This window comes from Pongo abelii, chromosome 2 (assembly GCF_028885655.2).
Source record: "Pongo abelii isolate AG06213 chromosome 2, NHGRI_mPonAbe1-v2.0_pri, whole genome shotgun sequence".
NCBI classification, from domain to species: domain Eukaryota; kingdom Metazoa; phylum Chordata; class Mammalia; order Primates; family Hominidae; genus Pongo; species Pongo abelii.
In genome coordinates this window covers 140,574,900-140,600,957 of record NC_085928.1, presented here as the reverse complement: position 1 = coordinate 140,600,957, position 26,058 = coordinate 140,574,900, and the positions used below count along the sequence as shown (strand labels likewise).

The 26,058-nt window shown below is 38.9% G+C and overlaps 1 protein-coding gene and 1 long non-coding RNA gene across 43 annotated transcripts in view; one reads left to right on the top strand and one right to left on the bottom strand.

Moving 5' to 3' along the window:
* The window catches only part of NEK11 (NIMA related kinase 11), a 329,806-nt gene that overhangs the window by 223,451 nt on the left and 80,297 nt on the right, over nucleotides 1–26,058 (bottom strand). For 39 of the 41 annotated variants that reach the window (XM_054552609.2, XM_063722193.1, XM_054552608.2 and 36 more), the window contains one exon: nucleotides 14,297–14,415. In XM_054552609.2, coding sequence (XP_054408584.2) covers nucleotides 14,297–14,415 — 119 coding nt within the window. Of the gene's footprint in view, nucleotides 1–14,296; nucleotides 14,416–25,885; nucleotides 25,999–26,058 lie in introns of those variants that run through there. The other 2 variants (XM_063722207.1, XM_063722205.1) reach the window with 1 other exon arrangement.
* LOC129058640 (uncharacterized) lies at nucleotides 1,734–25,912 on the top strand. Of its 2 annotated transcripts, none has more exons than XR_010139239.1 (4): nucleotides 1,734–2,032; nucleotides 2,141–2,253; nucleotides 2,457–8,101; nucleotides 19,049–25,912. It is a non-coding gene; the product is annotated as an uncharacterized LOC129058640 (long non-coding RNA). The 2 variants fall into 2 exon arrangements; XR_008523906.2 differs by having other exon boundaries at nucleotides 1,753–2,032; nucleotides 7,983–8,101.

The window sequence follows — 26,058 nt, the reverse complement described above, 5'->3', positions numbered from 1 at the left end:
CACTGCAATGGAAAAATATCCACTAATATCTTTTGTCTCTTCCATGTTTTTTGAAATTTTTCTAACATCAATGAGATATAAGGGAAGTCTGCTGGAATCTTGTAGGAAATATTTCCCTACTCTTATAAAAGACAAAAAAAGGGGGGAGTGACATGCCATATGTCCCTTTTACCTTTTCTGGAGTTTGGTTACTGTTGTGTGAAGGCGGGATACGTGGTCGTGTTACAGCCAACCCAGCAACCACAAGAGGACAAGTCTCACTACAAAAGCCAAACACACTGAGAATGGTGGAATAAAGAGAAAGAACTAGAACCCCAGAGAATACTGCTCAGCCACCCAAGTTAATCAGCTCTAGAACAACTCACTTTGGAGACTTCATGTTAGGCAAGGTAATAAATCTTCTCTACTGTTTAATCTGCTTCTGTTATTTGCAATTAAGAGTGTCTTAAGGTGATCACTTGGTTTCTACAGCTATTGATTCTAGGAAGTCAAAGAGACAACAGGTTTAGGATTTGGAATAGTGAGCTAAGGAGCCCACCAGAAGACTTGGTGCTGTAACTTTGGAGTAAGTAAAACATTCCAAAGAAAGTCACCTGATGACATCTAGACTAGACAAGCAGAAGATGAATTACAAATAATAATACATTGATAGGCCTCTATAAATACATAAATTAGTAACTCAACAGTAGATACTTTAAGAATAAGGCATACACTATGTTAGAAAGCAGTTATGAGAAGTAATTAGCTGGCACTGTGGTAATGGAACAATAAATTCTGTGCAACAAACCAGGTATCAAGCTATTTGCTAAATATCTATTGAAAAATTATAATTGGCCGGGCGTGGTGGCTCGTGCTTGTAATCCCAGCACTTTGGGAGGCCAAGGCAGGCAGATCGAGACCAGCCTGGCCAGCATGGTGAAACCCCATCTCTACTAAAAATACAAAAATTAGCCAGGCATGGTGGCACATGCCTGTAATCCCAGCTACTTTGGAGGCTGAGGCAGGAGAATTGCTTGAACCTGGGAAGCAGAGGTTACAGTGAGCTGAAATTGTGCCATTGCACTCCACCCTGAGCGAAAGAGCAAAACTCTGTCTCAGGAAAATAAAAAAATCATAATGTATTGGCTTTGTGGTTACAGTAAGCCAAAATGAGCCAGCATAATTTTATCCTATGTTTGGCTAATATCCATTCCTTTGAAGTATATGAAAATGAAGTCCAACAAATAATAAGGTAACAGGCAATACGGTTTACATGAAATCTTTCTTCTAAAAAGCTCAACACAGTTCTCCATCTATTATCTCGTGCACCATACCATATCTGTTCAAGTGGTGGGTCCCTCTCATTTCTACGTTTCATGATACCCAAGTGATCTGGTTAAGATTTGCTGACAGATTCTGGTTCAAATTCATGCTAAAAACCCCATCTCCATCTCCCCATCAGGTCATTCTTCCCCAGCATCCAGGGCCCATGCTAGGATGAAGAACAGTCTGTGGAGGTACAGAGGGCAGGCATTTCTCAGGCCTCCAGCCCAAGGTAGAACTGTGGAGAAGGTATGGACAATTCCTTTCACCTCCCCTCAAGCCCTTATATGAATAGTTTATGAAACCCTCCCTGGAGGTCTGTCCTTCATCTAGCAGGTTCTCAGGGTGGATCACAAACTCTTCTTGCCAAAGGTGCTGGCACAGCCAATGGCTCCTTTGTGATGCACAACCTAGGCAACTCCTGTTACTGGTCTTTGCCATGTGGCCCCTGTCCTGGGCACTGAGGCACCTGCCTTTCTTCATCAGTCTCATGTCCCCTCACCAACACAATGAGTCCTCTATGTTGTAAGTCAGAAGCAGGGTCAGGTCTTCCTCAAACTATTGGCCACTGCCAGCATATCAGGAGTGTGCCTACAACCTGGCTCAGTGGTGAGGTTACCTTGAAAAAGTGACTGCAGGATATTCTCAAGAAGTGAGGACCAGGAGAAAGCAGGAATCTCCAGTAACACCAAACACAACTTCTCTCTGCTTTTCCATCTTCAAATCTGGGGTAGGACCCCTCTTTCCACAGTCATATTTACTGACTCAGATTTCCAAGTATGGCTCTTCCCTGGAAGCCTCACTACATTAAAAATGAGTTCTTAACACTACCTTTCAGGAAAAAACACAACAGGGAGGAGGTTCCAAGATGGCCGAATAGGAACAGCTCCAGTCTACAGCTCCCAGCATGAGCGATGCAGAAGATGGGTGATTTCTGCATTTCCAACTGAGGTACCGGGTTCATCTCACTGGGGCTTGTTGGACAGTCTGTGCAGCCCACAGAGCGTGAGCTGAAGCAGGGCGGGACATCACCTCACCCGGGAAGTGCAAGGGGTCAGGGAATTCCCTTTCCTAGTCAAGGGAAGCCATGACAGATGGTACCTGGAAAGTCGGGACACTCCCACCCTAATACTGTGCTTTTCCAACTGTCTTAGCAAATGGCACACCAGGAGATTATATCCCATGCCTGGCTTGGAGGGTCCCACACCCACGGAGCCTCTCTCACTGCTGGCACAGTAGTCTGAGATCAAACTGCAAGGTGGCAGTGAGGCTGGAGGAGGGCCGTCCACCATTGTTGAGGCTTGAGTAGGTAAACAAAGTGGCCCAGAAGCTCAAACTGGGTGGAGCCCACCGCAGTTCAAGGAGACCTGCCTGCCTCTGCAGACTCCACCACTGGGGGCAGGGCATAGCTGAACAAAAGGCAGCAGAAACTTCTGCAGACTTAAACGTCCCTGTCTGATAGCTTTGAAGAGAGTACTGGTTCTCCCAGCACGGAGTTTGAGATCTGAGAACAGACAGACTGCCTCCTTAACTGGGCCCTGACCCCCGAGTAGCCTAACTGGGAGGTACATCCCAGTAGGGGCCAACAGACACCTCCTACAGCCAGGTGCCCCTCTGAGACCAAGCTTCCACAGGAAGGATCAGGCAGCAACATTTGCCATTCTGCAATGTTTGCTGTTCTGCAGCCTCCGCTGGTGATACCCAGGCAAACAGAGTCTGCAATGGATCTCCAGCAAACTCCAACAGACCTGCAGCTGAGGGTCCTGACTGTTAGAAGGAAAACTAACAAACAGAAAGGACACCCACACCAAAACCCCATCTGTATGTCACCATCATCAAAGACCAAAGGGACATAAAACCACAAAGATGGGGAGAAACCAGAGCAGAAAAGCTGAAAATTCTAAAAATCAGAGCTCCTCTTATCCTCCAAAGGAACTCAGCTCCTCGCCAGCAACGGAACAAAGCTGGATGGAGAATGACTTTGACGAGTTGAGAGAAGAAGGGTTCAGACGATCGGTAATAACAAACTTCCCTGAGCTAAAGGAGGATGTTCAAACCCATCACAAAGAAGATAAAAACCTTGAAATAAGATTAGAAGAATGGCTAACTAGAATAAACAGCATAAAGAAGACCTTAAATGACCTGATGGAACTGAAAACCATGGTGCGAGAACTATGTGACACATGCACAAGCTTCAGTAGCCGACTCGATCAAGTGGTAGAAAGGGTATCAGTAATTGAAGATCAAATGAATGAAATGAAGCGAGAAGAGAAGTATAGAGGAAAAAAGAGTAAAAAGAAATGAACAAAGACTCCAAGAAATATAGGAGTATGTGAAAAGACCAAATCTACGTCTGATTAGTGTACCTGAAAGCAACATGGAGAATAGAACCAACTTGGAAAACACTCTTCAGGATATTATCCAGGAGAACGTCGCCAACCTAGCAAGGCAGGTCAACATTCAATTTCAGGAAATACAGAGAATGCCACAAAGATACTCCTCAAGAAGAGCAACTCCAAGACACATAATTATCAGTTTCACCAAAGCTGAAATGAGGAAAAAATGTTAAGCGCAGCCAGAGAGAAAGGTCGGGTAACCCACAAAGGGAAGCCCATCAGACTAACAGCAGATCTCTCAGCACAAACTCTACAAGCCAGAAGACAGTGGGGGCCAGTATTCAACATTCTTAAAGAAAAGAATTTTCAACCCAGAATTTCATATCCAGCCAAACTAAGCTTCATAAGTGAGACAGAAATAAAATCCTTTACAGGCAAGCAAATGCTGAGAGATTTTGTCACCACCAGGCCTACCTTACAAGAGTCCCTGAAGGAAGCACTAAACATGGAAAGGAACAACCGGTACCAGCCACTGCAAAAACATGCCAAATTGTAAAGACCATCAATGGTAGGAAGAAACTGCATCAACTAACGAGCAAAATAACCAGCTAACATCATAATGAAAGGATCAAATTCACACATAACAATATTAACCTTAAATGTAAATGGGCGAAATGCTCCAATTAAAAGGCACAGACTGGCAAATTGGATAAAGAGTCAAGACCCATCAGTGTGCTGTATTCAGGAAACCCATCACACATGCAGAGACACACATAGGCTCAAAATAAAGGGATGGAGGAAGATCTACGAAGCAAATGGAAAACAAAACAAAACAAAAAAAGCAGGGGTTGCAATCCTAGTCTCTGATAAAACAGACTTTAAACCAACAAAGATCAAAAGAGACAAACAAGGCCATTACATAACGGTAAATGGATCAATTCAATAAGAAGAGCTAACTATCCTAAATATACATACACTCAATACAGGAGAACCCAGATTCATAAAGCAAGTCCTTAGAGACCTACAAAGAGACTTAGACTCCCACACAATAATAATGGGAGACTTTAACACTCCACTGTCAACATTAGACAGATCAACGAGACAGAAAGTTAACAAGGATATCCAGGATTTGAACTCAGCTCAGCATCAAGTGGACCTAACAGACATCTACAGAACTCTCCACTCCAAATGAACAGAATATACATTCTCAGCACCACATCACACTTATTCCAAAATTTACCACATAGTTGGAAGTAAAGCACTCCTCAGCAAATGTAAAAGAACAGAAATTATAACAAACTGTGTGTCAGACCACAGTGCAATCAAACTAGAACTCAGGATTAAGAAACTCACTCAAAACCACTCAACTACATGGAAACTGAACAACCTGCTTCTGAATGATACTGGGTACATAACAAAATGAAGGCAGAAATAAAGATGTTCTTTGAAACCAATGAGAACAAAGACACAACATACCAGAATCTCTGGGACACATTCAAAGCAGTGAGTAGAGGGAAATTTATAGCACTAAATGCCCATGAGAGAAAGCAGGAAAGATCTAAAATTGACACCCTAACATCACAATTAAAAGAACTAGAGAAGCAAGAGCAAACACATTAAAAGCTAGCAGAAGGCACGAAATAAATAAGACCAGAGCAGAAGTGAAGGAGATAGAGACATAAAAAACCCTTCAAAAAATCAATGAATCCAGGAGCTGGTTTTTGCAAAGATCAACAAAATTGATAGACAGGTAGCAAGATTAATAAAGAAGAAAAAAGAGAAGAATCAAATAGATGCAATAAAAAATGATAAAGGGGATGTCACCACTGATCCCACAGAAATACAAACTACCATCAGCGAATACTATAAACACCTCTATGCAAATAAACTAGAAAATCTAGAAGAAATGGATAAATTCCTGGACACATACACCCTCCCAAGACTAAACCAGGAAGAAGTTGAATCCCTGAATAGACTAATAACAGGCTCTGAAATTGAGGCAATAATTAATAGCCTACAAACCAAAAAAAGTCCAGGACCAGATGGATTCACAGTTGAATTCTACCAGAGGTACAAAGATGAGCTGGTATCATTCCTTCTGAAACTATTCCAATCAACAGAAAAAGAGGGAATCCTCTCTAATTCATTTTATGAGGCCAGCATCATCCTGATACCAAAGCCTGCAGACACACAACAAAAAAAGAGAATTTTAGACCAATATCCCTGATGAACATCGATGCAAAAATTCTCAAAAAAATACTGGCAAACCGAATCCAGCAGCACATCAAAAAGCTTATCCACCACGATCAAGTTGGCTTCATCCCTGGGATGCAACGCTAGTTCAACATATGCAAATCAATAAACATAATCCATCATATAAACAGAACAAAAACCACATGATTATCTCAATAGATGCAGAAAAGGCCTTCGACAAACTTCAACAGCCCTTCATACCCAAAACTCTCAATAAACTAAGTATTGATGGGATGTATCTCAAAATAATAAGAGCTATTTATGACAAACCCACAGTCAATATCATATTGAATGGGCAAAAACTGGAAGCATTCCCTTTGAAAACTGAAGCAAGACAGGGATGCCCTCCATCACCACTCCTATTCAACATAGTGTTGGAAGTTCTGGCCAGGGCAATCAGGCAGGAGAAAGAAATAAAGGGTATTCAATTAGGAAAAGAAGAAGTCAAATTGTCCCTGTTTGCAGATGACATAATCATATATTTAGAAAACCCCACCGTCTCAGCCCAAACTCTCCTTAAACTGATAAGCAACTTCAGCAAAATCTCAGGATACAAAATCAATGTGCAAAAATCACAAGCATTCCTGTACACCAATAACAGACAAACAGAGAGTCAAATCATGAGTGAACTCCCATTCACAATTGCTTCAAAGAGAATAAAATACCTAGGAATGCAACTTTCAAGGGACGTGAAGGACCTCTTCAAGGAGAACAACAAACCACTGCTCCACGAAATAAAAGAGGACAAAAACAAATGGAAGAACATTCCATGCTCATGGATAGGAGGAATCAATATCGTGAAAATGGCCATACTGCCCAAGGTAATTTATAGATTCAGTGCCATCCCCATCAAGCTACCAATGTCTTTCTTCACAGAATTGGGAAAAAAAACTAAAGTTCATATGGAACCGAAAAAGAGCCCACATTGCCAAGACAATCCTAAGCCAAAAGAACAAAGCTGGAAGTATCATGCTACCTGACTTCAAACTATACTACAAGGCTACAATAACCAAAACAGCATGGTACTCGTCCCAAAACAGAGATATAGACCAATGGAACAGAACAGAGCCCTCAGAAATAATACCACACAGCTACAACTATCTGATCTTTGACAAACCTGATGAAAACAAGAAATGGGGAAAGGATTCCCTATTTAATAAATGGTGCTGGGAAAACTGGCTAGCCATACATAGAAAGCTGAAACTGGATTCCTTCCTTACACCTTATACTAAAATTAATTCAAGATGGATTAAAGACTTACATGTTAGACCTAAAACCATAAAAACCCTAGAAGAAAACCTAGGCAATACCATTCAGGACATAGTCATGTGCAAGGACTTCATGACTAAAACACCAAAAGCAATGGCAACAAAAGCCAAAATTGACAAATGGGATCTAATTAAACTAAAGAGCTTCTGCACAGCAAAAGAAACTACATCAGAGTGAACAGGCAACCTACAAAATGGGAGAAAATTTTTGCAATCTACTCATCTGACAAAGGGCTAATATCCAGAATCTACAAAGAACTTAAACAAATTTACAAAAAAAAATCAAACAACGCCATCAAAAAGTGGGCAAAGGATATGAACAGACACTTCTCAAAAGAAGACATTTATGTAGCCAACAGACACATGAAAAAATGCTCATCATCACTGGCCATCAGAGAAATGCAAATCAAAACCACAATGAGATACCATCTCACACCAGGTAGAATGGCGATCATTAAAAAGTCAGGAAACAACAGGTGCTGGAGAGGATGTGGAGAAATAGGAACACTTTTACACTGTTGGTGGGACTGTAAACTAGTTCAACCATTGTGGAAGACAGTGTGGCAATTCCTCAAGGATCTAGAACTAGAAATACCATTTGACCCAGCCATCCCATTACTGGGTATATACCCAAAAGATTATAAGTCATGCTGCTATAAAGACACATACACACGTATGTTTATTGTGGAACTATTCACAATAACAAAGACTTGGAACTAACCCAAATTTCCATCAGTGATAGACTGGATTAAGAAAATGTGGCACATATACACCATGGAATACTATGCAGCCATAAAAAAGGATGTGTTCATGTTCTTTGTAGGGACATGGAAGAAGCTGGAAACCATCATTCTGAGCAAACTATCAGAAGGAGAGAAAACCAAACACTGCATGTTCTCACTCATAGGTGAGAATTGAACAATGAGAACACTTGGACACAAGGTAGGGAACATCACACACTGGGGCCTGTCATGGGGTGGGGGAAGGCGAGGGATAGCATTAGGATATATACCTAATGTAAATGACAAGTTAATGGGTGCAGCACACCAACATGGCACATGTATACATAGGTAACACACCTGCACGTTGTGTACATGTATCCTAGAACTTAAAGTATAATAAAAAAAAAAAAAAAAAGAAAAGAAAGAAAACACTACCTTTCAGGGAACATTTTAGCCACTCCACCACAATACCTCGCCAAGCTGGCTGGGAAATCCATGGCCAGTGAGGTGATGAGGAAGCCATCTTGGAGTAAGTGCCCAGCCCTGTTCTCTCCTCCACTTGGAAAGCACCAAAATCAGCAAGGCCTTGAGACCACCAGCAGGTGGGCTCTCTGCAGAGAGGCTGCTCTGTCCTTTATCTTAAGAAATTGACATTAATTGAACTCCCCGCCCAGAACAGGAATGGGTTTCAGTGCAACATTCTCAAGATAGCTTCTAGTGAACTGTGAATTTTCTCAGCTTTTAACATCATTATTTACGTGTTTATGCCATATGTTATAGATTTAGAATAATGTATAAATAAACCAAATTAAAATAAGTACTGGAAAGCTCCAAAGGAGTGAACAGATTCTTCACTTTTTCTGTAACTTCATTCTTCTTAGTGTTTCCAGGGTCTTCTTTATCTCCTCTATAGCTGCACTGTATTAGTCTGGGTTCTAATGATAAATGATTTATTATGAAGAATTGGTTCATGAATTAGGGAGGCTGAGAAGTCCCACAATCTTCTGTCTACAAGCTGGAGACCCAGGAAAGCCAATAGTGTAATTCAGTCCCTGTCCAAAGGACTGAGAACCAGGGGAGCTAATGGTGTAAATCCCAGTCCGAGGGTAGGAGAAGATAAGATGTCTAGCTTAAGTAGTGAGGCAGGAACAAGGGAGCAAATTCCTCCTTCCTCTGTCTTTTGTTCCATTCAAGCCATCAAGGGATTGGATGATGCATGCCCACACTGTGGAGGGCAATCTACTTTACTGAGTCCACAGATTCAAATGCTAATCTGATCCACAACCATCTTCAAAGACACACCTAGAAACAATGTGTAATTCTGGGCATCTACTGCCTAGTCAACTTGACACATAAAATCAACCATCATATATATAAACTAAAATTTTTGCAAGGCATTTGCAACAAACCTAACCTCTTCACATGTGTTGTTTCCAAGGTAATCTTAACTCATATGTAAGCCAATTTATGTAATTTTCAAAATATACTTTAATATATACTGTAGATCATATAAGGAGAAAACTAGAATAATGCTTTGTAGACAAGCCTATATTTATCAGCTGTAATTTGAAAGATTTTAGTTTAAAGCTGAGTGAAACATTGTAGTAGACTTATTCTTGTTCCCAAGTATTCACGCTTCTTATTCCTTGCAGTGAGGGGTCCCTTTGGGAGGAAGAGGCATCTCCACCCCTCTGACATTAAGAGTGGTCATGTGACTTCTCTGGTCAAAGACATGTGAGCAGACTGGATGATTGTCATGTCTGAGCAAGGGGTTTCCACTCTCCTGCTTTTCCCTCCACCAGGAGTAAAGCCTGTCCTGGATAGGGGCTGCTCCTTCAGTTTTGGTACTGGAACGAAGACATGTAGAGCAGACTTGCAGATGACCCGTATCTGTCAATATGCAACATGAGCAGGAAATGATTGCTGCTGTAAGCCACTGACACTGGAGTTTTGTTAATACAGCATGACTCCCTTCAGCAAGAACATGTTTTAGTGCTACGTTCTCAAAGTAGCTTTCAGTGAACTGTGAATAGTCTCGGCTTTTTAACATCATTATTTATAAATGTTTATGCCATATGCTAAAAAAAAAATCATTCTTTTGGATTTAAAAAGTTTTAAAGTCAGATAATTAAGATAAATAAGTTTATTTTCTGAAGGAAACATGTTTTACACTAAATTAAATATTGAAAATCAACAGAAGTGAAACGTTGATTACACATTTACAATCAAGAATAATATATATATAACTGCTCCATTTAAAAACCATTCTAAAATTGGATAAAGATGAAGACAACTTCCTCCCCCTCCTCACTCCAAATTCCCAGAAAAACAAGAAATTTTTCAAGAGGAAATTCATAATAGTGCTAGAAAACAATAGTTATATTTAAGCAAGGTTGCTTTTTTTTTTTTTTTTTTGAGATGGAGTCTTGCACTGTCACCCAGGCTAGAATACAATGGTGCAATCTCGGCTCACTGCAACCTCCGCCTCCCGGGTTCAAGCCATTCTCCTGCCTCAGCCTCCAAGTAGCTGGGATTACAGGTGCCCACCACCACGCCTGGCTAATTTTTTGTATTTTCAGTAGAGACGGGGTTTCACTATGTTGGCCAGGCTAGTCTTGAACTCTTGACCTCGTGATCCACCCGCCTTGGCCTCCCAAAGTGCTGGGATTACAGATGTGAGCCACTGTGCCTGGCCTGCTTTTTCTTTTCTTTTTTTCCCCCCCCAAAAAGCCAGGAAAGAATGCAGGAAGAGAAACCTAAAACTTAAAACACTATTGGAAGAGTCCTGCCTCTGCATCCCTCTACCCACAGCAGCCACTAGTTCAATCATGCATTCTGCACAGCTTTTCTGGCTTCTCCTTCTCACTCTTCCCACTTATTGGCTTCTGATTTCTAAGATTACCTCCTAAAAATCTATTTGTACCCTAGTCTTTGTTTCAGGGCTCTGATATTGTAGGAACCCAAACAAAATCAAGCCCTGATGGTTCCCTAAGATCCAGAGCCTCACTTCTAACTTCCTTCTCTCATTCTCATTCTCTCTCTCTCCTCCCTCTCCTTCTTCTCTCTCCATATTCTACCCAGCATATTCATAATTAAACTCATCACTATTGTTTCAAACCTGTCTTTCCAACTTCTCATTCATCCAGGCACAAAACCTCAGGTTCATCTTTGACCTTCTGTCACATCTCACAGATACACTTAATTGCAAGTCCAGTCATTTCAACTTACTGAGTTCATTCTCATCCTTCCTTATTCTACCCACCTCTGCCAGCTTGGTTTAGGTCTCACAATCTCATGCATGGATATTATAAAAGGTTCTTGACTGATAGCCCAAGTTACCTTCTCTCCTTGGTATAATTTATCATCTAACCTTCCTGAAGCAAGCTCTGGCAATATTATATAACTCCACTCAAAAAGCTCTTGCGGAGTCCAATGTCTGTGCTCCAAAATAAAGCCCTCTTGACCTCAGCCTACCTTTGCCAACAACTTTATTCCTTACTCCAAGAGCGTTCCCAATAGAACTACTCACCATTCTCTCTAAAAGTTCCATGTTTTCCCACCTCTGTGGCTGTGCTCTGTTCCCTATATCTGGAAAGCTCTGACCCATTTTTCATCATACTTGAAACCTACCTTGGGTCAAGTGCTACTTCTTCCAAGAAGAAGCCTCCATTGATTCTCCAAATGAAAACATTATCTTTCTTCTGATCTCCTGTAACACTAAATGGTACTTTTCTTGGCACTTTTATCACTTGTTTTAAACTAGAGTATAACTTACATTAAAATGCAAAAATCTTAAATTTGATGATTTTTTACATATATATCAACATCTGTACCACTCTCGTAATCCTCCATCCAGATTAAGATATAGAACATTTCTAACATCCCAGGTTTCTCTATGCCCCTTCCAGGCAAAACCCCTTTGCAAGAGTAATAACTATTCTGACCTATCTTAGATTAGTTTTGCCTATTTTTGAACTTCATATAAATGTAGTCATGCAGTACACACTGTTTTGCATCTGGCTTCTTTCATCCTACTTCTGATCTCTGAGATTCACCCAGGTCATGCTTATTATCAATTGTGTATTGTTTTTAAATTATAGAATAGTAATTTAAAAAGTCCATTATAGGGCCATACCGCACTCATGTAACCATTCCACTGTAGATGAATATTTTCTAGTGTTTTCACTGTTACAAAAAAGGCTTCTATGGACATTTCTGCATACCCTTTGTTGGACATCAGCACTCATTTCTACCCTTAGGAATAGAATTACTGGGTCATAGCTATTTGTATGTTTGGCTTAGAAAGTATTGTCAAACATTTCTCAAAAGTGTTTTATATCAATGTATATACCCTATAACAATATAAAATAATTCCAGGTGCTCCATATGCTTACCAACACTTGTTACTGTCATCGTTTTTAAAACCCCTTTTGATGTCTGTGCTCTCATTTCTATATTAAATTATAACAACAACATTACATAGAGTTTAACATTTTGCAAACTTTTAAACTGTCTAATATCTCAATGCATATTTTCTACCCTTTAATGTAAGCAAGGAGAGTCCTATTATTATCCTTACTTTATATTAGGTAGGTACAAAAATAATTGTGGCTTTTGTCATTAAAAATAATGGCAAAAACCACAATTACTTTTGCACCAATCTAATAGATGAGGAAACAGGTTCAGAGAGGAGAGCTTGCTCTCATGATCAGCTTGCTCAAGGTCATGAATCTAGTGAATAGTGGAGATACTGAATTGTGCACATCCACCATGGTACATGGCTTGCAGTTATAAGGGTACATGTTTTATGTCTGCTAGCTTACTAACAGCTCTTTGAGGTTGAGACTTATTTTTAATTTATCACTATCTAATGAAGGAATGAATGAACTGAAATATAAAACTGTAATTTCTCTGTACATAAAAACTTTACAGTAATTGGTTATAATAACATAATGACTAAGAAGCACCATCACTTGTTACCTGAATCACAAAGGATTGTATTTCAGATCCACTGATCCACAAATATCCAAATATTTAGTCTCATTTAATGACTTTCTTGGACTATTAAAGGATCAAAAAATTATAAGCCTCTGTTCAAAGGGTTATTTTAAACTCATTTATTTTAACTATTACTAAGCAGTCTTAAAGGTATCAAAAATATTTGGGTTCTTAAATCAACCAAATTCCAGTTTTGTATTTTGTACATAGAATACCATAGTTAGCATCTTAATATGTGTTGTTTTTTAGTTGTTTTTCTGGCGTATAACCTAACAATATGCTAAGAAATAAAGAAATAAAAGAAATACCAATATAAATGTATGTACACAGAAGTTTTACAGTCAGTAGCTTTGGGTAGCTTATTAAAAGATTATTTGATTTATTTAAGTCAAATAATCTTTTAATAAAAGATTTCTTAAGATAGTTTGACATCATCCAACAGATTGTTATGAGGTGTCAATAAATCAGTAGCTATCTGTATCAACAAGCATGTGTTTTAGAAGATACATGGCGAATTACAGAATAATCCGATTACTTTTTATGCTGTCAGAAAGTACAGATGACACATTTAAGAAATCTGACATCCATGGATAGTTAGACCTTGGTGTGCCTTACAAATTACCCCCTTTTGTTCAAGAAGAATGGTACCATGTGTTAACGCCCACTTCCAAGGTGAAAGCGACCATAGACACCTCAGAGTATCCACTTCTTTTTTGTCTATGTATGTTCATCTTTTCAAACGTGTTCATATCATTTTATGGGTCTCTAAAACATTTAACTTCTAAAACTTCTTACTTTTGACCTATAAAAATTCATTAAAAGTTTTAAAATACATTTTTGAGGCAGAGATTGTAAATGTAAATCATAGATAATCAAAATAATTGACCTTCATTATCAGATACTTCATATCAAAACTGACTTTCTATCTGAATACTTATCTCTCTGAGGTGAAAGAATACATTCTGTCTCAATTACTGAGCTCTTTTGGGATGTGAACCTAGCTAAGTGTGCACTGACACATTCCAAGGTGACCACACAATTCACTTGTGGCATACTAAGGTATTTACAACTCAAGCCTGCTGTAAGATACAATAAATTCATAGGATGCCAAAGGTTTCTGAGAACTTCCTGTAATTCACAGGACATGATCAGACATAATGAAATGTGTTTAATAAAAATTTCTGTCTTATATTCAAGGCCAACTTGAGTTTTAGAACAGCAACAAAAAGCTATGCAAGTAAACCCTCTAGATATAATCATTCAACAGTTTTCTCAAGGAAAAACATATTATAGATGTTTAATTATAGCCATATACCTTTTGAATTTGTTTTCTTTCAATTATAGAAAAAAATTCTCTTTTCAAGTTCAAACATGACTGTTAAAAATATATCATGTTCCCAGTAGCAAATGAACATACCTCTCATGCATGTAGTCAACTCCCAGCAGCAGCTGGATAAACCAGTCTATTATTTGATTTTCTGGAAAGATTTTTCCAGCTTGTTTATATTCCTGAATTTTATCGTCCAGATCTCGGCCCTGAAATGAAGAGCATAATCTTTCATATTTTTTCAGCTAATATATTAAAATCAAGCTCACTTAACAACAGTTAATACATAGCAGTCACTGTTTATAAGAAAGTGCCACTCTGTAATTATCACTGACAAAGATTCTCTCTTTAATCAAAGTCTATCCAGGTTCCTTTGAGCACTCTTCTCAGCTCGGCCTTAACATTGACCTATAAAGACTTTAACAAACACGAACGTATTAATAGTTTCTAAAAGCCCAAGGCCACAACCCTAGGATGGTCCTACCCTCCTACCCCTTAAAGTTCCTGCCTGAGAAAACTCAAGGTAGACGGATGAATTGACTGTTTCTTCCAGCCAATGCCTGAAGATAGGGCTCTTGTCTCCCAATCTCTAAGGAAGGTTAGGAGTCTAACTTTGATGAGCACCAGATAACAAACGCACATGAGTTTACAGGGACCAACCTCCACTTCCTGGTTTTTGTAATTTTTCACTTCCTTGACTCTGCTCAGGCCCCTGCTGTTCCTCTTCCCTATTCCCTTATTCTCCCTGAATACCCAGTCACTCTGCACAAATCAGAATGGAGCTTAGCTCTTTCCTCTAGTATCAGTAGTTACTTCATAAAATCTGTTTTAAATGCTTTAAGGATATCACTCCAGGAAAAAACCCTTATAAGGAGAAAAGTTATCACATAAACCTTCAACATAAATTATTTTTTATTATATTGCCTATATATGCACCCACATAAAACTAGCAATAACTTTTCTTACACTTACAGTTGTGTACAATTATAGAATCTTAACATATATAAAACTTAAAAAGGTCAGCCAATAAAATTCTAATCAGTGATATGAATTTAATATAAAGTGATGATTTTTGGTGAAACTAAATTGGTACTTACATTGTGCATATAGCTGCTGTAGTATAGATTCTTTTGAGTTTGGCATGCCCAGGGTACCATGTGCATTGGGATGACTGAATTCTCCTTTCCTCTATATAGCTATAGCAAAACCCTAAGGAATATAGTAACTGTGGATCTATGTGGGGATCCAAGCACATCATTTAAGCATTTAGTTAAGCTCTATCCTATCACTCACTGGCAATAAGTAAAATAATAATACTTATTATTAAGGCCAAAAACTAACCACGATCAAAAATGACAAATATCTAAAATACCCTGGCAGTGTCTGATATAATGCCCTTTCTGAATATGGTTGTACTGATGTATTTCAATTGCTATAGAAATAAAAATGTCAAATGCTAAATTCTCTTAGAGAACTCTTAGACCTGATCCATTTTACTGTAAAACACCGAAAAATTAGAGATAATTTGAGAAATGTTCCTCTAAAGAAAAGGATGGATTCAATGTAACTGTGTTTGGTCTTTGCAGGATGCAAAACGCAGGCCCCATAAAGAGTGGGAGAGGTCCTTATCATGTTCATGGGGAGCAAAAGTGGAAAAAATAAGCTAGTCATAGACTACTCATGACAGAGTTGTTGTTAAGATGCAAAGGAAGAACATTTATAGGCAATGAGACAATCCAAAAGAAATTACTTCTAATGAAACAGCATAAGGTCAACTGATTCACTTCTAATGCATTTTTTATTTCCTTACAGTGCAATGTGCAAATATTTGCTTAGCATTTTCTCTCCTACAAAGGGCCATAACAAATCAAAAGTATAGCAAACATTCACTTGCAGCCTAGCTCAAGTACGGTTTCCTGATAGTTTTTCTGGGCCAAGGAGAGTGTTCCAAAGCTTGGTGGAATTCAAAAGTATGGCCAATTGAATACTTAACTCCTTGTCTAAAAGACTATCATTTCTTTCTCATTCTTCAAACCTGCCTTTATTTCTTCTCTCTTTTTACTCCTAGAGTTTATCAGAATTCTGTTGAGCCAGAATTCTCTCTGGCTCATGTTTCTATACTCTCATGTTTCTGTAAGCTGTACTCTCATGTTTCTATAAGTTGCAAAGAACATTTTTGACAATAGATCATTATAACATCCTGTGTAGTAGACATGAAAGTCCTTCAGATGAAAGGTGACCTGTAAATATACAGTTGACCCTTGAACAACATGGGTTTGAACTGTGTAGATCTGCTTAATATATCGGTTTATAAGCTTATAATATCAGCTTCTAAGCTGATATTTTTCAACCAAACACATATTGAAAATACAATATTTGCAGGAATGGAAATCTGCATATATGAAGGGCTTTTGTATATATGAAGGTTCTGCAGGGCCAACTGCAGGACTTGAGTATGTGAGGATTCTGGTATATCTCACTTAGTTTCTCTGAATACGATAAAACATCTCCAGTGGCAGAAAGATTATTGCCTACATGTTGCCATCCTCTTCCTGAATACCTTCAGAGGAGAAGTGGAAGGAGAGAGAAGAAGATGAAGACAATGCTAAAGAAAAAGGAAAAGAAAAACTTGCCTTAAAGAAATATCAGTGAAGCTGCCTGCTAGCTTCTTTTTTTTTAAATTTTATTATTATTATACTTTAAGTTTTAGGGTACATGTGCACAACGTATGTCAACCCAATGTATCACTTTAAAAACACCAAAAATAAGCACAATTTTCTCCATGTACAAAAATTATGGTCGCAGAACCTGTGCATTTTTAAAAATGTGTTAACCTTACTAAGGACAAGCTAGAATTACAGTGGCCACAGTGAAGTTTTAACCCAGATAAAATTGGTCACTTGTGAGGCACATTAGAGAAGAAAGGATCCAACATACCACAAAAGCAATGGGACACATTCTTTAATGGATACACAGAAGTATTAAATATCTAAGATATGAAATGAATCAAAGATTTCCTCTTTAAAAGATTCCTTAGAGAAGGCTAATGGAAAAAATTTTAAGTCTTTTCTACAAATACCAGTCAAAAGCTTTAGCCATCTGGGTGGGTAATGTTGTTCCATGGGCCACAAAAAAATTCACTTCCAGATTAGTGAGCTTTGTGTTATTGTACTTGGCACCTGGCTAAAATTTTTAAATGAATACTACAAGATCTGTTTTTATGTTTATATTTATATATGTCAGTATGTATGTTATGAATGTGTAATATATTTCTTTTTCCTTATGGTATTGCCAAAATTAAGTTGTAAAAGAGAACTATTTAATTGGCTTAAAGAAAAATAAGTACTTATATAAAATAGGTATTCTTTAAACCCTTAGAAACAAACCTAAAATATTTTTCAAGTTGACATACTCTTGGATAATCTTGGGTAAATAGTAGCTAATAAAAGTATATTGGCTTGATTAACTCAGGCATACCTTCAGAGTTGTCAGCATTTAGTATAATACAGATGCACAACTCTTCTTCCCTAGGCTTATTTAGTAAAATAAGTTCATGTTATCTCTATGTGACATAGCTTGTCAGCAAGAAAAATAACTTAAGGTGATGGCTAGCTATTTAATGTCTCATCTTTATGGGCATTTCAAGCATAATTGTTAAAAGCAAGAGTTAAATAGAGGTAAGATAGAATTCCCATGTGAAAAATGTCCTTTCTATACCAGAAACTTTTAACATTCTTATGAAGGATGGGAAAAAAAAAAAAAAAAAAAGCCGTAACAGAATAGAAATAAAAATGTGCTTCCTCTACAGTTTCTTACTACAGTGAGACTACAGACAGTTGGGACTGTTAATAAATGTTCTGTGCCACATTGAAAAAATGTATTATAAAAAAGTACATGCTCCTAGAATTATAATTCACAGGTTTTCCAATCTATAGACTGCTGGTATGATATTCACACTTGCTTGCTTCCTAGTGTTCACTAGAAATTAAGGTCATAAAGGACTAAGAATTCTAATTAAAATATGTAACTAAAATTACTAGAAATAATAAGGAAAACAACTTTATATGCAAGTATACAATATAGGTAAGATGTGCTTTTGGTAAGGAAAAGCATAAGTTATGAGGATGTGTATTGTTTTGTTAAAACAAAAAGAGAATAATTTTTGTTCTAGAGTAGAATGATTGATCCAAAATGAGAAAGAAGTATTTGGGGAAAAAAACTGACTGGATATTAGGAAGTGATATGGTTTAGCTGTGTCCCCACCCAAAATCTCATCTTGAATTGTAATCCCCATAATCTCCACATGTAAAAGGCGGGACCAGGTGGAGATAATCAAATCATGGGGGTGGTTTCCCCCATGTTGTTCTCATGATACTGAGTGAGTCTCACAAGATCTGATGGTTTTATAAGCATCTAGCATTTCCTCTGCTTGCACTCACTCCATCCTGCTGCCCTGTGAAGAAGTACCTGCTTCTCCTTTGCCTTCCAACATGATTATAAGTTTCCTGGGGCTTCCCCAGCCATGCAGAACTGTGAGTCAATTAAACCTCTTTCCTTTATAAATTACCCAGTCTTGGCTATTTCTTCACTGAGAATGGACTAATACAAAAAGTCTGTAGAAGAGAAACCTTGGGAAAGAAATTTTATATGTGATTAAGCTAGCTAAGATTAGATATGCTATTTATAAATTTTTCTAAAAATTAAGCCTTAATATAAAAAACACTATGAAGGAAAATTAGAATTTCATCCTTTATGTTAAAACAACTTTTTCTTGAGGTACTGGTCTACTTTTAATAGGAAATTGTGAAAAGGTTTTTTGTTTGTTTGGTCTTTACCTTTTAGGTAATTGGCCAAGGAAATATTCTGCGTTTTGTCAAGATAATTAAGAAAGTCAGTAAAAGAAATGCCATGATGGCTGACTTGCCAAGATGGCTGACTAGAAGCAGTTAGTGCATGCTGCTGTCATGGAGAAGAGACAGAGTGGCAAGTAAACACTAGTTCTTCAAGTGGATCATACAGGAGGCCATGTTTTGATTCATCAAAGAAGCAACAGCGACCCACAGAAAGCAAAGAAGAGCAAGGCAGCACAGCTGCCCACCCAGGATTGGTGTAGAGCCAGAGGAGGCTCCCAGCTGCAAAGAAAGGATGAGTGAGAGTCCCCAGGGACCACACGTCTGCATGAGCTTTCTAATCTTGGGCACAGGAGAGGCCCCCAGCTCCCCTGGGCTTCCAGATCGACACAGAGAGCTTGTGGAGTCTGTGCAGAGCTACCACTGAAGCCCACATTGAGCTCCATGAGCCTTGGATCCCTGAGCATGTTGGTGCCAGCTGCCGTAGCCCTACCAACAAAGGAGCTCAGGCTCTCTTGTGCACTTCTAGGATCGGTACCACATGCACGGTGCTGAGGAGAGGATGAACTGCAGACTGTACCTCATCAGGCAAGGTCCAATCACAGCCACCCCACTCCAACCTGAACATTCCAGCTGGTCAGCGCTCTTCTTTCCTCTGGGATGGAGCTCCCAGAGGCAACTAACAAGCCTGCTGCAATTGCCACTGCTACAACCCCTGCCCCTGCTGTCCTCAGGCTGGGGAGAGAGTAAAGAATCTAAGAACTGTCATTGGCCTCCAGCATGCCACAGCTGCCATACAGTAAGGCAGCCAGACTGTTTTCCATGCAGATCTCTGAACTTGCTGCTCCTGATTGGTCAGGGCCTTCCAGCTTAGGCCCCCAGAGCAGCTGCGCCACTCCCATCTGATCAGTTAGTGGTGGTTCTGCATTTCTCTGGGGTGGAGCTTCCAGAGACAACTGACAGGCCCTCTATCATTGCCACCATCATAGTACCCACCCATCATCCCCAACACCCAGGCTAGAAAGGGAATAAACAGCCTGATTGTTGTTGCAGGCCTACAGCACACCACAGCCATCCTATGGAGAAGAGGCCAAACTATCTTCTTTGGTCTTCCCTAGGCAGAGTCCCCCCCACCTACTCCCAAGCTTGGGCCCACAGCTCAGCTGCCCCATCCCTAGCTGATAATTCAAATTAGCCATGGCTATGCATTTCTTTGGGGTGGCACCCCCTGAGGTAACTGGCAGGCTGTATGCCATTGCTGCCACTGCAGCCCCACCCCTGCTGCCCCCAAGGTGGGGAAGGCACAAAAAGCCTGATCTCTCCCCAGGGCTGCAGTGCATAGCCTAGAAGGACTAAGGCATTCGAGTGGGAATGGAGCCCAAACTCTCAGAGCACTAAGAGGGTTGAGTCACATGGGTTCATGGGCTGCAGCAGGAATAGGCATGCCTTTCTCCACAGAGCCAGACTGAAAAGGTATGGTCTATCTCCCTACTTCAGCTTCTGACTGAGGGAACCCTGCAGCCCAAACACCTAACAAAAGAAATGCAGGTACAGTGCCAGTGATTGGAAGGAGTTCCCCCAAGGCCCAGGAGTAAACTCGGTGAAGGGGTCACCTCTCTTGCCACTGCACCACAGAGCAAGCTTGCAAGTGGCAGGAAATACAAAGGAGCCATGCAGCAGAGTAAGAGCCTCTACCAGCAAATACGCTTAAGCTTCATCTACTGGACTGCAGCCCAAACTACAACAACAAAAATACTTTGCTAATATAACCCCCTATAAGAGCAAGGGTAAGAATTCAGCCACAAATAAGGAACCTGCATAGAGCATTGGCCCTCTGAAAACATCCAGAAATGAACCCAACTAACTATACTCAATTTACACAATTAAAGGAATGCCAACCTTCTCAGATGAGAAAGAACCAACTCAAGAGTTCTGGCAATGCAAAAAGCCAGAGTGTACCGTTACCTCCAAACAAGTTCACTAGCTCCCCAGCAATGGTTTTTAACCAATCAAAAATGACTGAAATGACAGATATAGAATGTGAACTCTGGATGACAAGGAATCTCATGGAGATTCAGGAGAAAGTTGAAACCCAACCCAAGGATTCCAAGGAATCTAGTAAAATGATCTAAGAGCTGAAAGATGAAATAGCCATTTAAAAAAGAACCAAATTGAGCTTCTAGAGCTAAAAGATTCACTACAAGAATTTCATAATATAATCAAAAGTATTAACAGAAGGATCGAAGCTGAGGAAAGAATCTCAGAGCTCAAAGACCAGTTCTTCGAATCAACTCAGTTGGACAAAAATAAAGAAAAATAATTTTAAAAAATGAATAAAACTTCTGAGAAATATAGGATTACATAAAGAGAACAAATCTATGACTCAATGGTATTCCTGAGAGAGAGCGAGAGAATAAACAACTCAGAAAATATATTTGAGGATATAGTCCATGAAAATTTCCCTAATGTTGCTGGAGAGGATGACATGCAATATGAATAAATACAGAGAACCTTGGTTAGACACTATATAAGTCAACCATCCCCAAGGCACATAGTCATCAGATTCACCAAGGTCAAGGTAAAAGAAAAAATCTTAAAGGAAGAGAGAAAAGTCAATTCATGCACAGAGGGAAACCCATCAGGCTAGCAGCAAACCTCTCAGCAGAAACCTTACAAGCCAGAAGAGATTGGGGTACTATTTTCAGCATTCTTAAATAAAAGAAATTTCAACCAAGAATTTCATATCCCATCAAACAAAGATTCATAAGTGAAGGAGAAATAAAACCCTTCTCAGAAAAGTAAATGCTGAGGGAATTCATTTTAACTAGACCAGCCTCACAAGTGGTCCTTAAGGGAGTGCTAAATATGGAATTGAAAGAATGGCACCTGCTACCACAAAAACACACATAGGCACATAGCCCACAGGCACTGCAAAGCAATCTCAACTCTACATAACAACCGGCTAACAACATGATGACAGGATCAATATCTCACATATTAATAATAACCCTGAATGTAAATGAGCTAAACATCCCACATAAAAGCAAAAGAGTGGCAAGCTAACACCCATCTAACATGTAATGGTACACACGGGCTCAAAGTAAAGGGATGGAGAAAGATTCGCTATCCAAACAAAAAACAAAAAAGAGCAGGAGTCACTATTCCCATATAAAATAACCCAGATTTTAAACCAACAAAAATTAAGGAGAACACAGAAGGACATTACATAATGATAAAGGTTTAATTGAACAAGAAGACTTAACTATACCAAACATATATGCACCCAGTACTATAAGTAGCCAGATTCATAAAACAAGTTCTTCTTGGTCTATGAAAAGACTTAGACAACCACATAATAATACAGTGAGGCTTCAGCACCCCACTGACAGCATTAGACATACCATCAAGGCAGAAAACTAACAAAGAAACTATGGACTTAACACTTCACCAACTGGACATAATAAACATTTATAGAACACTCCATCCAACAACCACAGAATATATATGCTTCTCTTCTCCACATGGAACATATTCTAAGATCGAACACATGCTCAGTCATAAAGCAAGTCTCAATAAATTCAAAAACTTGAAATCATACCAAGCATACTCTCAGACCACAGTGCATAAAAATATAAGTCAATATCAAGAAGACCTCTCAAAACTACACAGTTACATGGAAATTAAATAACTTGCTCCTGAATAACTTCTGGGTTAACAACAAAGTTAAGGCGGAAATCAAACAATTCTTTGAAATTAATGAAAATAGAGACACAACATACCAAAATCTCCAGGGTGTAGCTGAACATGTTAAGAGGAAAGTTGATAGTACTAAATACCTTCATCAAGAAGTTAGAAAGAGCTCAAATTAACTATTTAACTTTGGACCTAAAGGAACTGGGAAAAAAGAACAAACCAACCCTAAAGCTAGCAGAAGAAAAAAAATAACTAAAATTAGAGAAGAACTGAATGAAACTCAGATGCAAAAATCTATACAAAATGTCAATGACACCAAGAGTTGGTTCTTATAAAAAATAAACAAGATTGGTAGACCTCTAGCTACATTAACAACAAAAAAGAGATCCAAATAAGCATAATCAGAAATGACAAAGATGATATTACAACCAATCCCATAGAAATATGAAAGATCCTCATAGAATACTATGACCAACTTACACAAAAAAAATAGAAAATCTAGAGGAAACAAACAAATTCCTGGAAACACACAATCTCCCAAGACTGAATCAGGAAGAGATTAAAACTCTGAATAGACCAATACTGAGCTCTGCAATAATAATAATAATAAAACCTACCAACCAAAAAAAGTCCTGCACCAGATGGATTCACAGCTGAATTCTACCAGTTGTACAAAAAAACCCAGTACCAATCCTACTAAAACTATTCCAAAAAATTGAGGAGGAGGGGCTCCTCCCTAATTCACTCTATGAAGCCAGCAACTGCCTAATACCAAAATCTGGCAAAGACACAATGAAAAAGGAGAACTTCAGGCCAATATCCATGATAAACATAGATGCAAAAATCCTCAATAAAACATAGCAAACTCAATCCAGTAGCACAGCAAAAAGTTAATATGCCAAAATCAATAGGCTTTATTTATTTATTTATTTATTTATTTAGAGACAGTCTTGCAGTGTCACTCGCGCTGGAGTGCAATGGCACGATCTCAGCTCATTGCAACCTTGGCCTCCCAGGTTCACGCGATTATCCTGCCTCAGCCTCCTGAGTAGCCACCAGCTAATTTTTTATATTTTTAGTAGAGACGGGATTTCACCATGTTGGCCAGACTAGTCTCCAACTCCTGACCTCGTGATCCGCCCGCCTCAGCCTCCCAAAGTGCTGGGATTACAGGCATGAGCCATCGTGCCCGGCCCAAGTAGGCTTTATTTTTGGGATGCAAGGTTGGCTCAACATACACAAATCAATAAATGTGATTTCACCTACCACATAAACAAAATTAAAAGCAAAAACCATATGATCATCTTAATAAATGCAGAAAAAGCTTTTAAGAAAATCCAACATCCATGATAAAAACCCTCAACAGACCAGGCATTAAAGGAACATACCTCAAAATAATAAGAGCCATCTATGAAGAATTCTCAGCCAACATCATACTGAATGGCAAAAACTGGAACCATTCTCTTTGAGAACTGGAACAAGGTGAGGGTGCCCACTCTTACCACTCCTATTCAACATATTACTGGAAGTCCTAGCCAGAGCAACTGGGCAAGAGAAAGAAATAAACGGCATCCAAAATGAAGTCAGCTATCTCTCTCTGCTACCAATATGATTCTATTCCTAAAACATCCTAAAGACTCCATCAAAAGACTATTAGAACTGATAAACAATTTTAGTAAGGTTTCAGGATACAAAATCAATGTACAAAAATCAATAGCATTTCTATAAACCAATAATGTCCAGGCTGAGAGTCAAATCAAGAACACAATCCCATTTAAAATAGCCACAAAGAAAATGAAATGCCCAGGAATACAGCTAACCACAGAGGTGAAAGATCTCTACAAGGAGAAATATAAAACATTGCTGAAAGAAATCAGTGATGACACTAATAAATGGAAAAATCATTCCATACTTATGGATTGGAAGAATCAATATTATTAAAATAGCCATACTGCCCTAAGCAATCTACAGATTCAACACTATTCCTATCAAACTACCAACATCATTCTTCACAGAATTAGAAAAAACTACTCTAACATTCATATGGAACCAAAAAAGAGCCTGAATAGCCAAGGCAATCCTAAGGAAAAGAACAAAGCTGGAGGCATCACACTACCTGACTTCAAACTGTATTACAGGGCTATCGTAAACAAAAAGCACGATACTAGTACAAAAACAGACACATAAACCAGTAGAACAGAATAGAAAACTCAGAAATAAAGCCACACACAACCATTTGATCTCTGACTAGGCCAACAAAAACAAGGAATGGTGAAAGGAACCCTTTTCAATAAATGGTCCTGGGATAACTGGCTGGCCATATGCAGAAGACTGAAACTGGACCCTTACCTTTTACCACATACAAAAATTAACTCAAGAGTGATCAAAGATTTTAATGTAAATCATCAAACTATAAAAATTCTAGAAGAAACCTAAGAAATGCCCTTCTTGACATTGGTCTTGGCAAAGAATTTCTGGCTAAGTTCTCAAAAGCAGTTGCAACTAAAACAAAACAAGTGGGACCTAATTAAACGAAAGAGCATCTGCACAGCCAAAGAAACTATCAACAGAGTAAACAAATGACGTACAGAATGGAATAAAATATTGACTAATGATGCATCCAACAAAGGTTTAATATCTAGAATCTATAAGGAAGTTAAATCAACAAGGAAGAAAAAAAAACATTTAAAAGTAGGCAAAGGTCAGGAGTTAGAGACCAGCCTGACCAACACGGTAAAACCCCGTCTCTATGAAAGATACAAAAATTAGCTGGGTGTGGTGGTGTGCACCTGTAATCCCAGCTACTCAGGAGGCTGAGGCAGGAAAATCACTTGAACCCAGGAGGAGGAGGTTGCAGTGAGCAGAGATTACGCCACTACACTCCAGCCTGGGCAACAGAGTGAGACTCCGTCTAAAAAAAAAAAAAGTGGGCAAAGGACATGAGCAGGCACTCCTCAAAAGAAGATATACAAGTGGCCAAGAAACATATGAAAAAATGCTCATCATCACTAATCATCAGAGAAATGCAAATCAAAACCATAATGAGTTACCATCTCATACCAATCAGAATGGCCATTTTTAAAAAGTCAAAAAACAACAGATAATGGCAAGGCTGTGGAGAAAAGTGAATGCTTACCCAGTGTCGATGGGAATGCAAATTAGTTCGGCCACTGTGGAAAGCAGTTTGGAGATTCCTCAAAGAACTCAAAACAGAGCTATTATTCAACCCAGCAATCTCATTACTGTGAATATACCTAAAGGAAAATAGATCATTCTACCAAAAAGACATATGCATGCATAATGTTCATC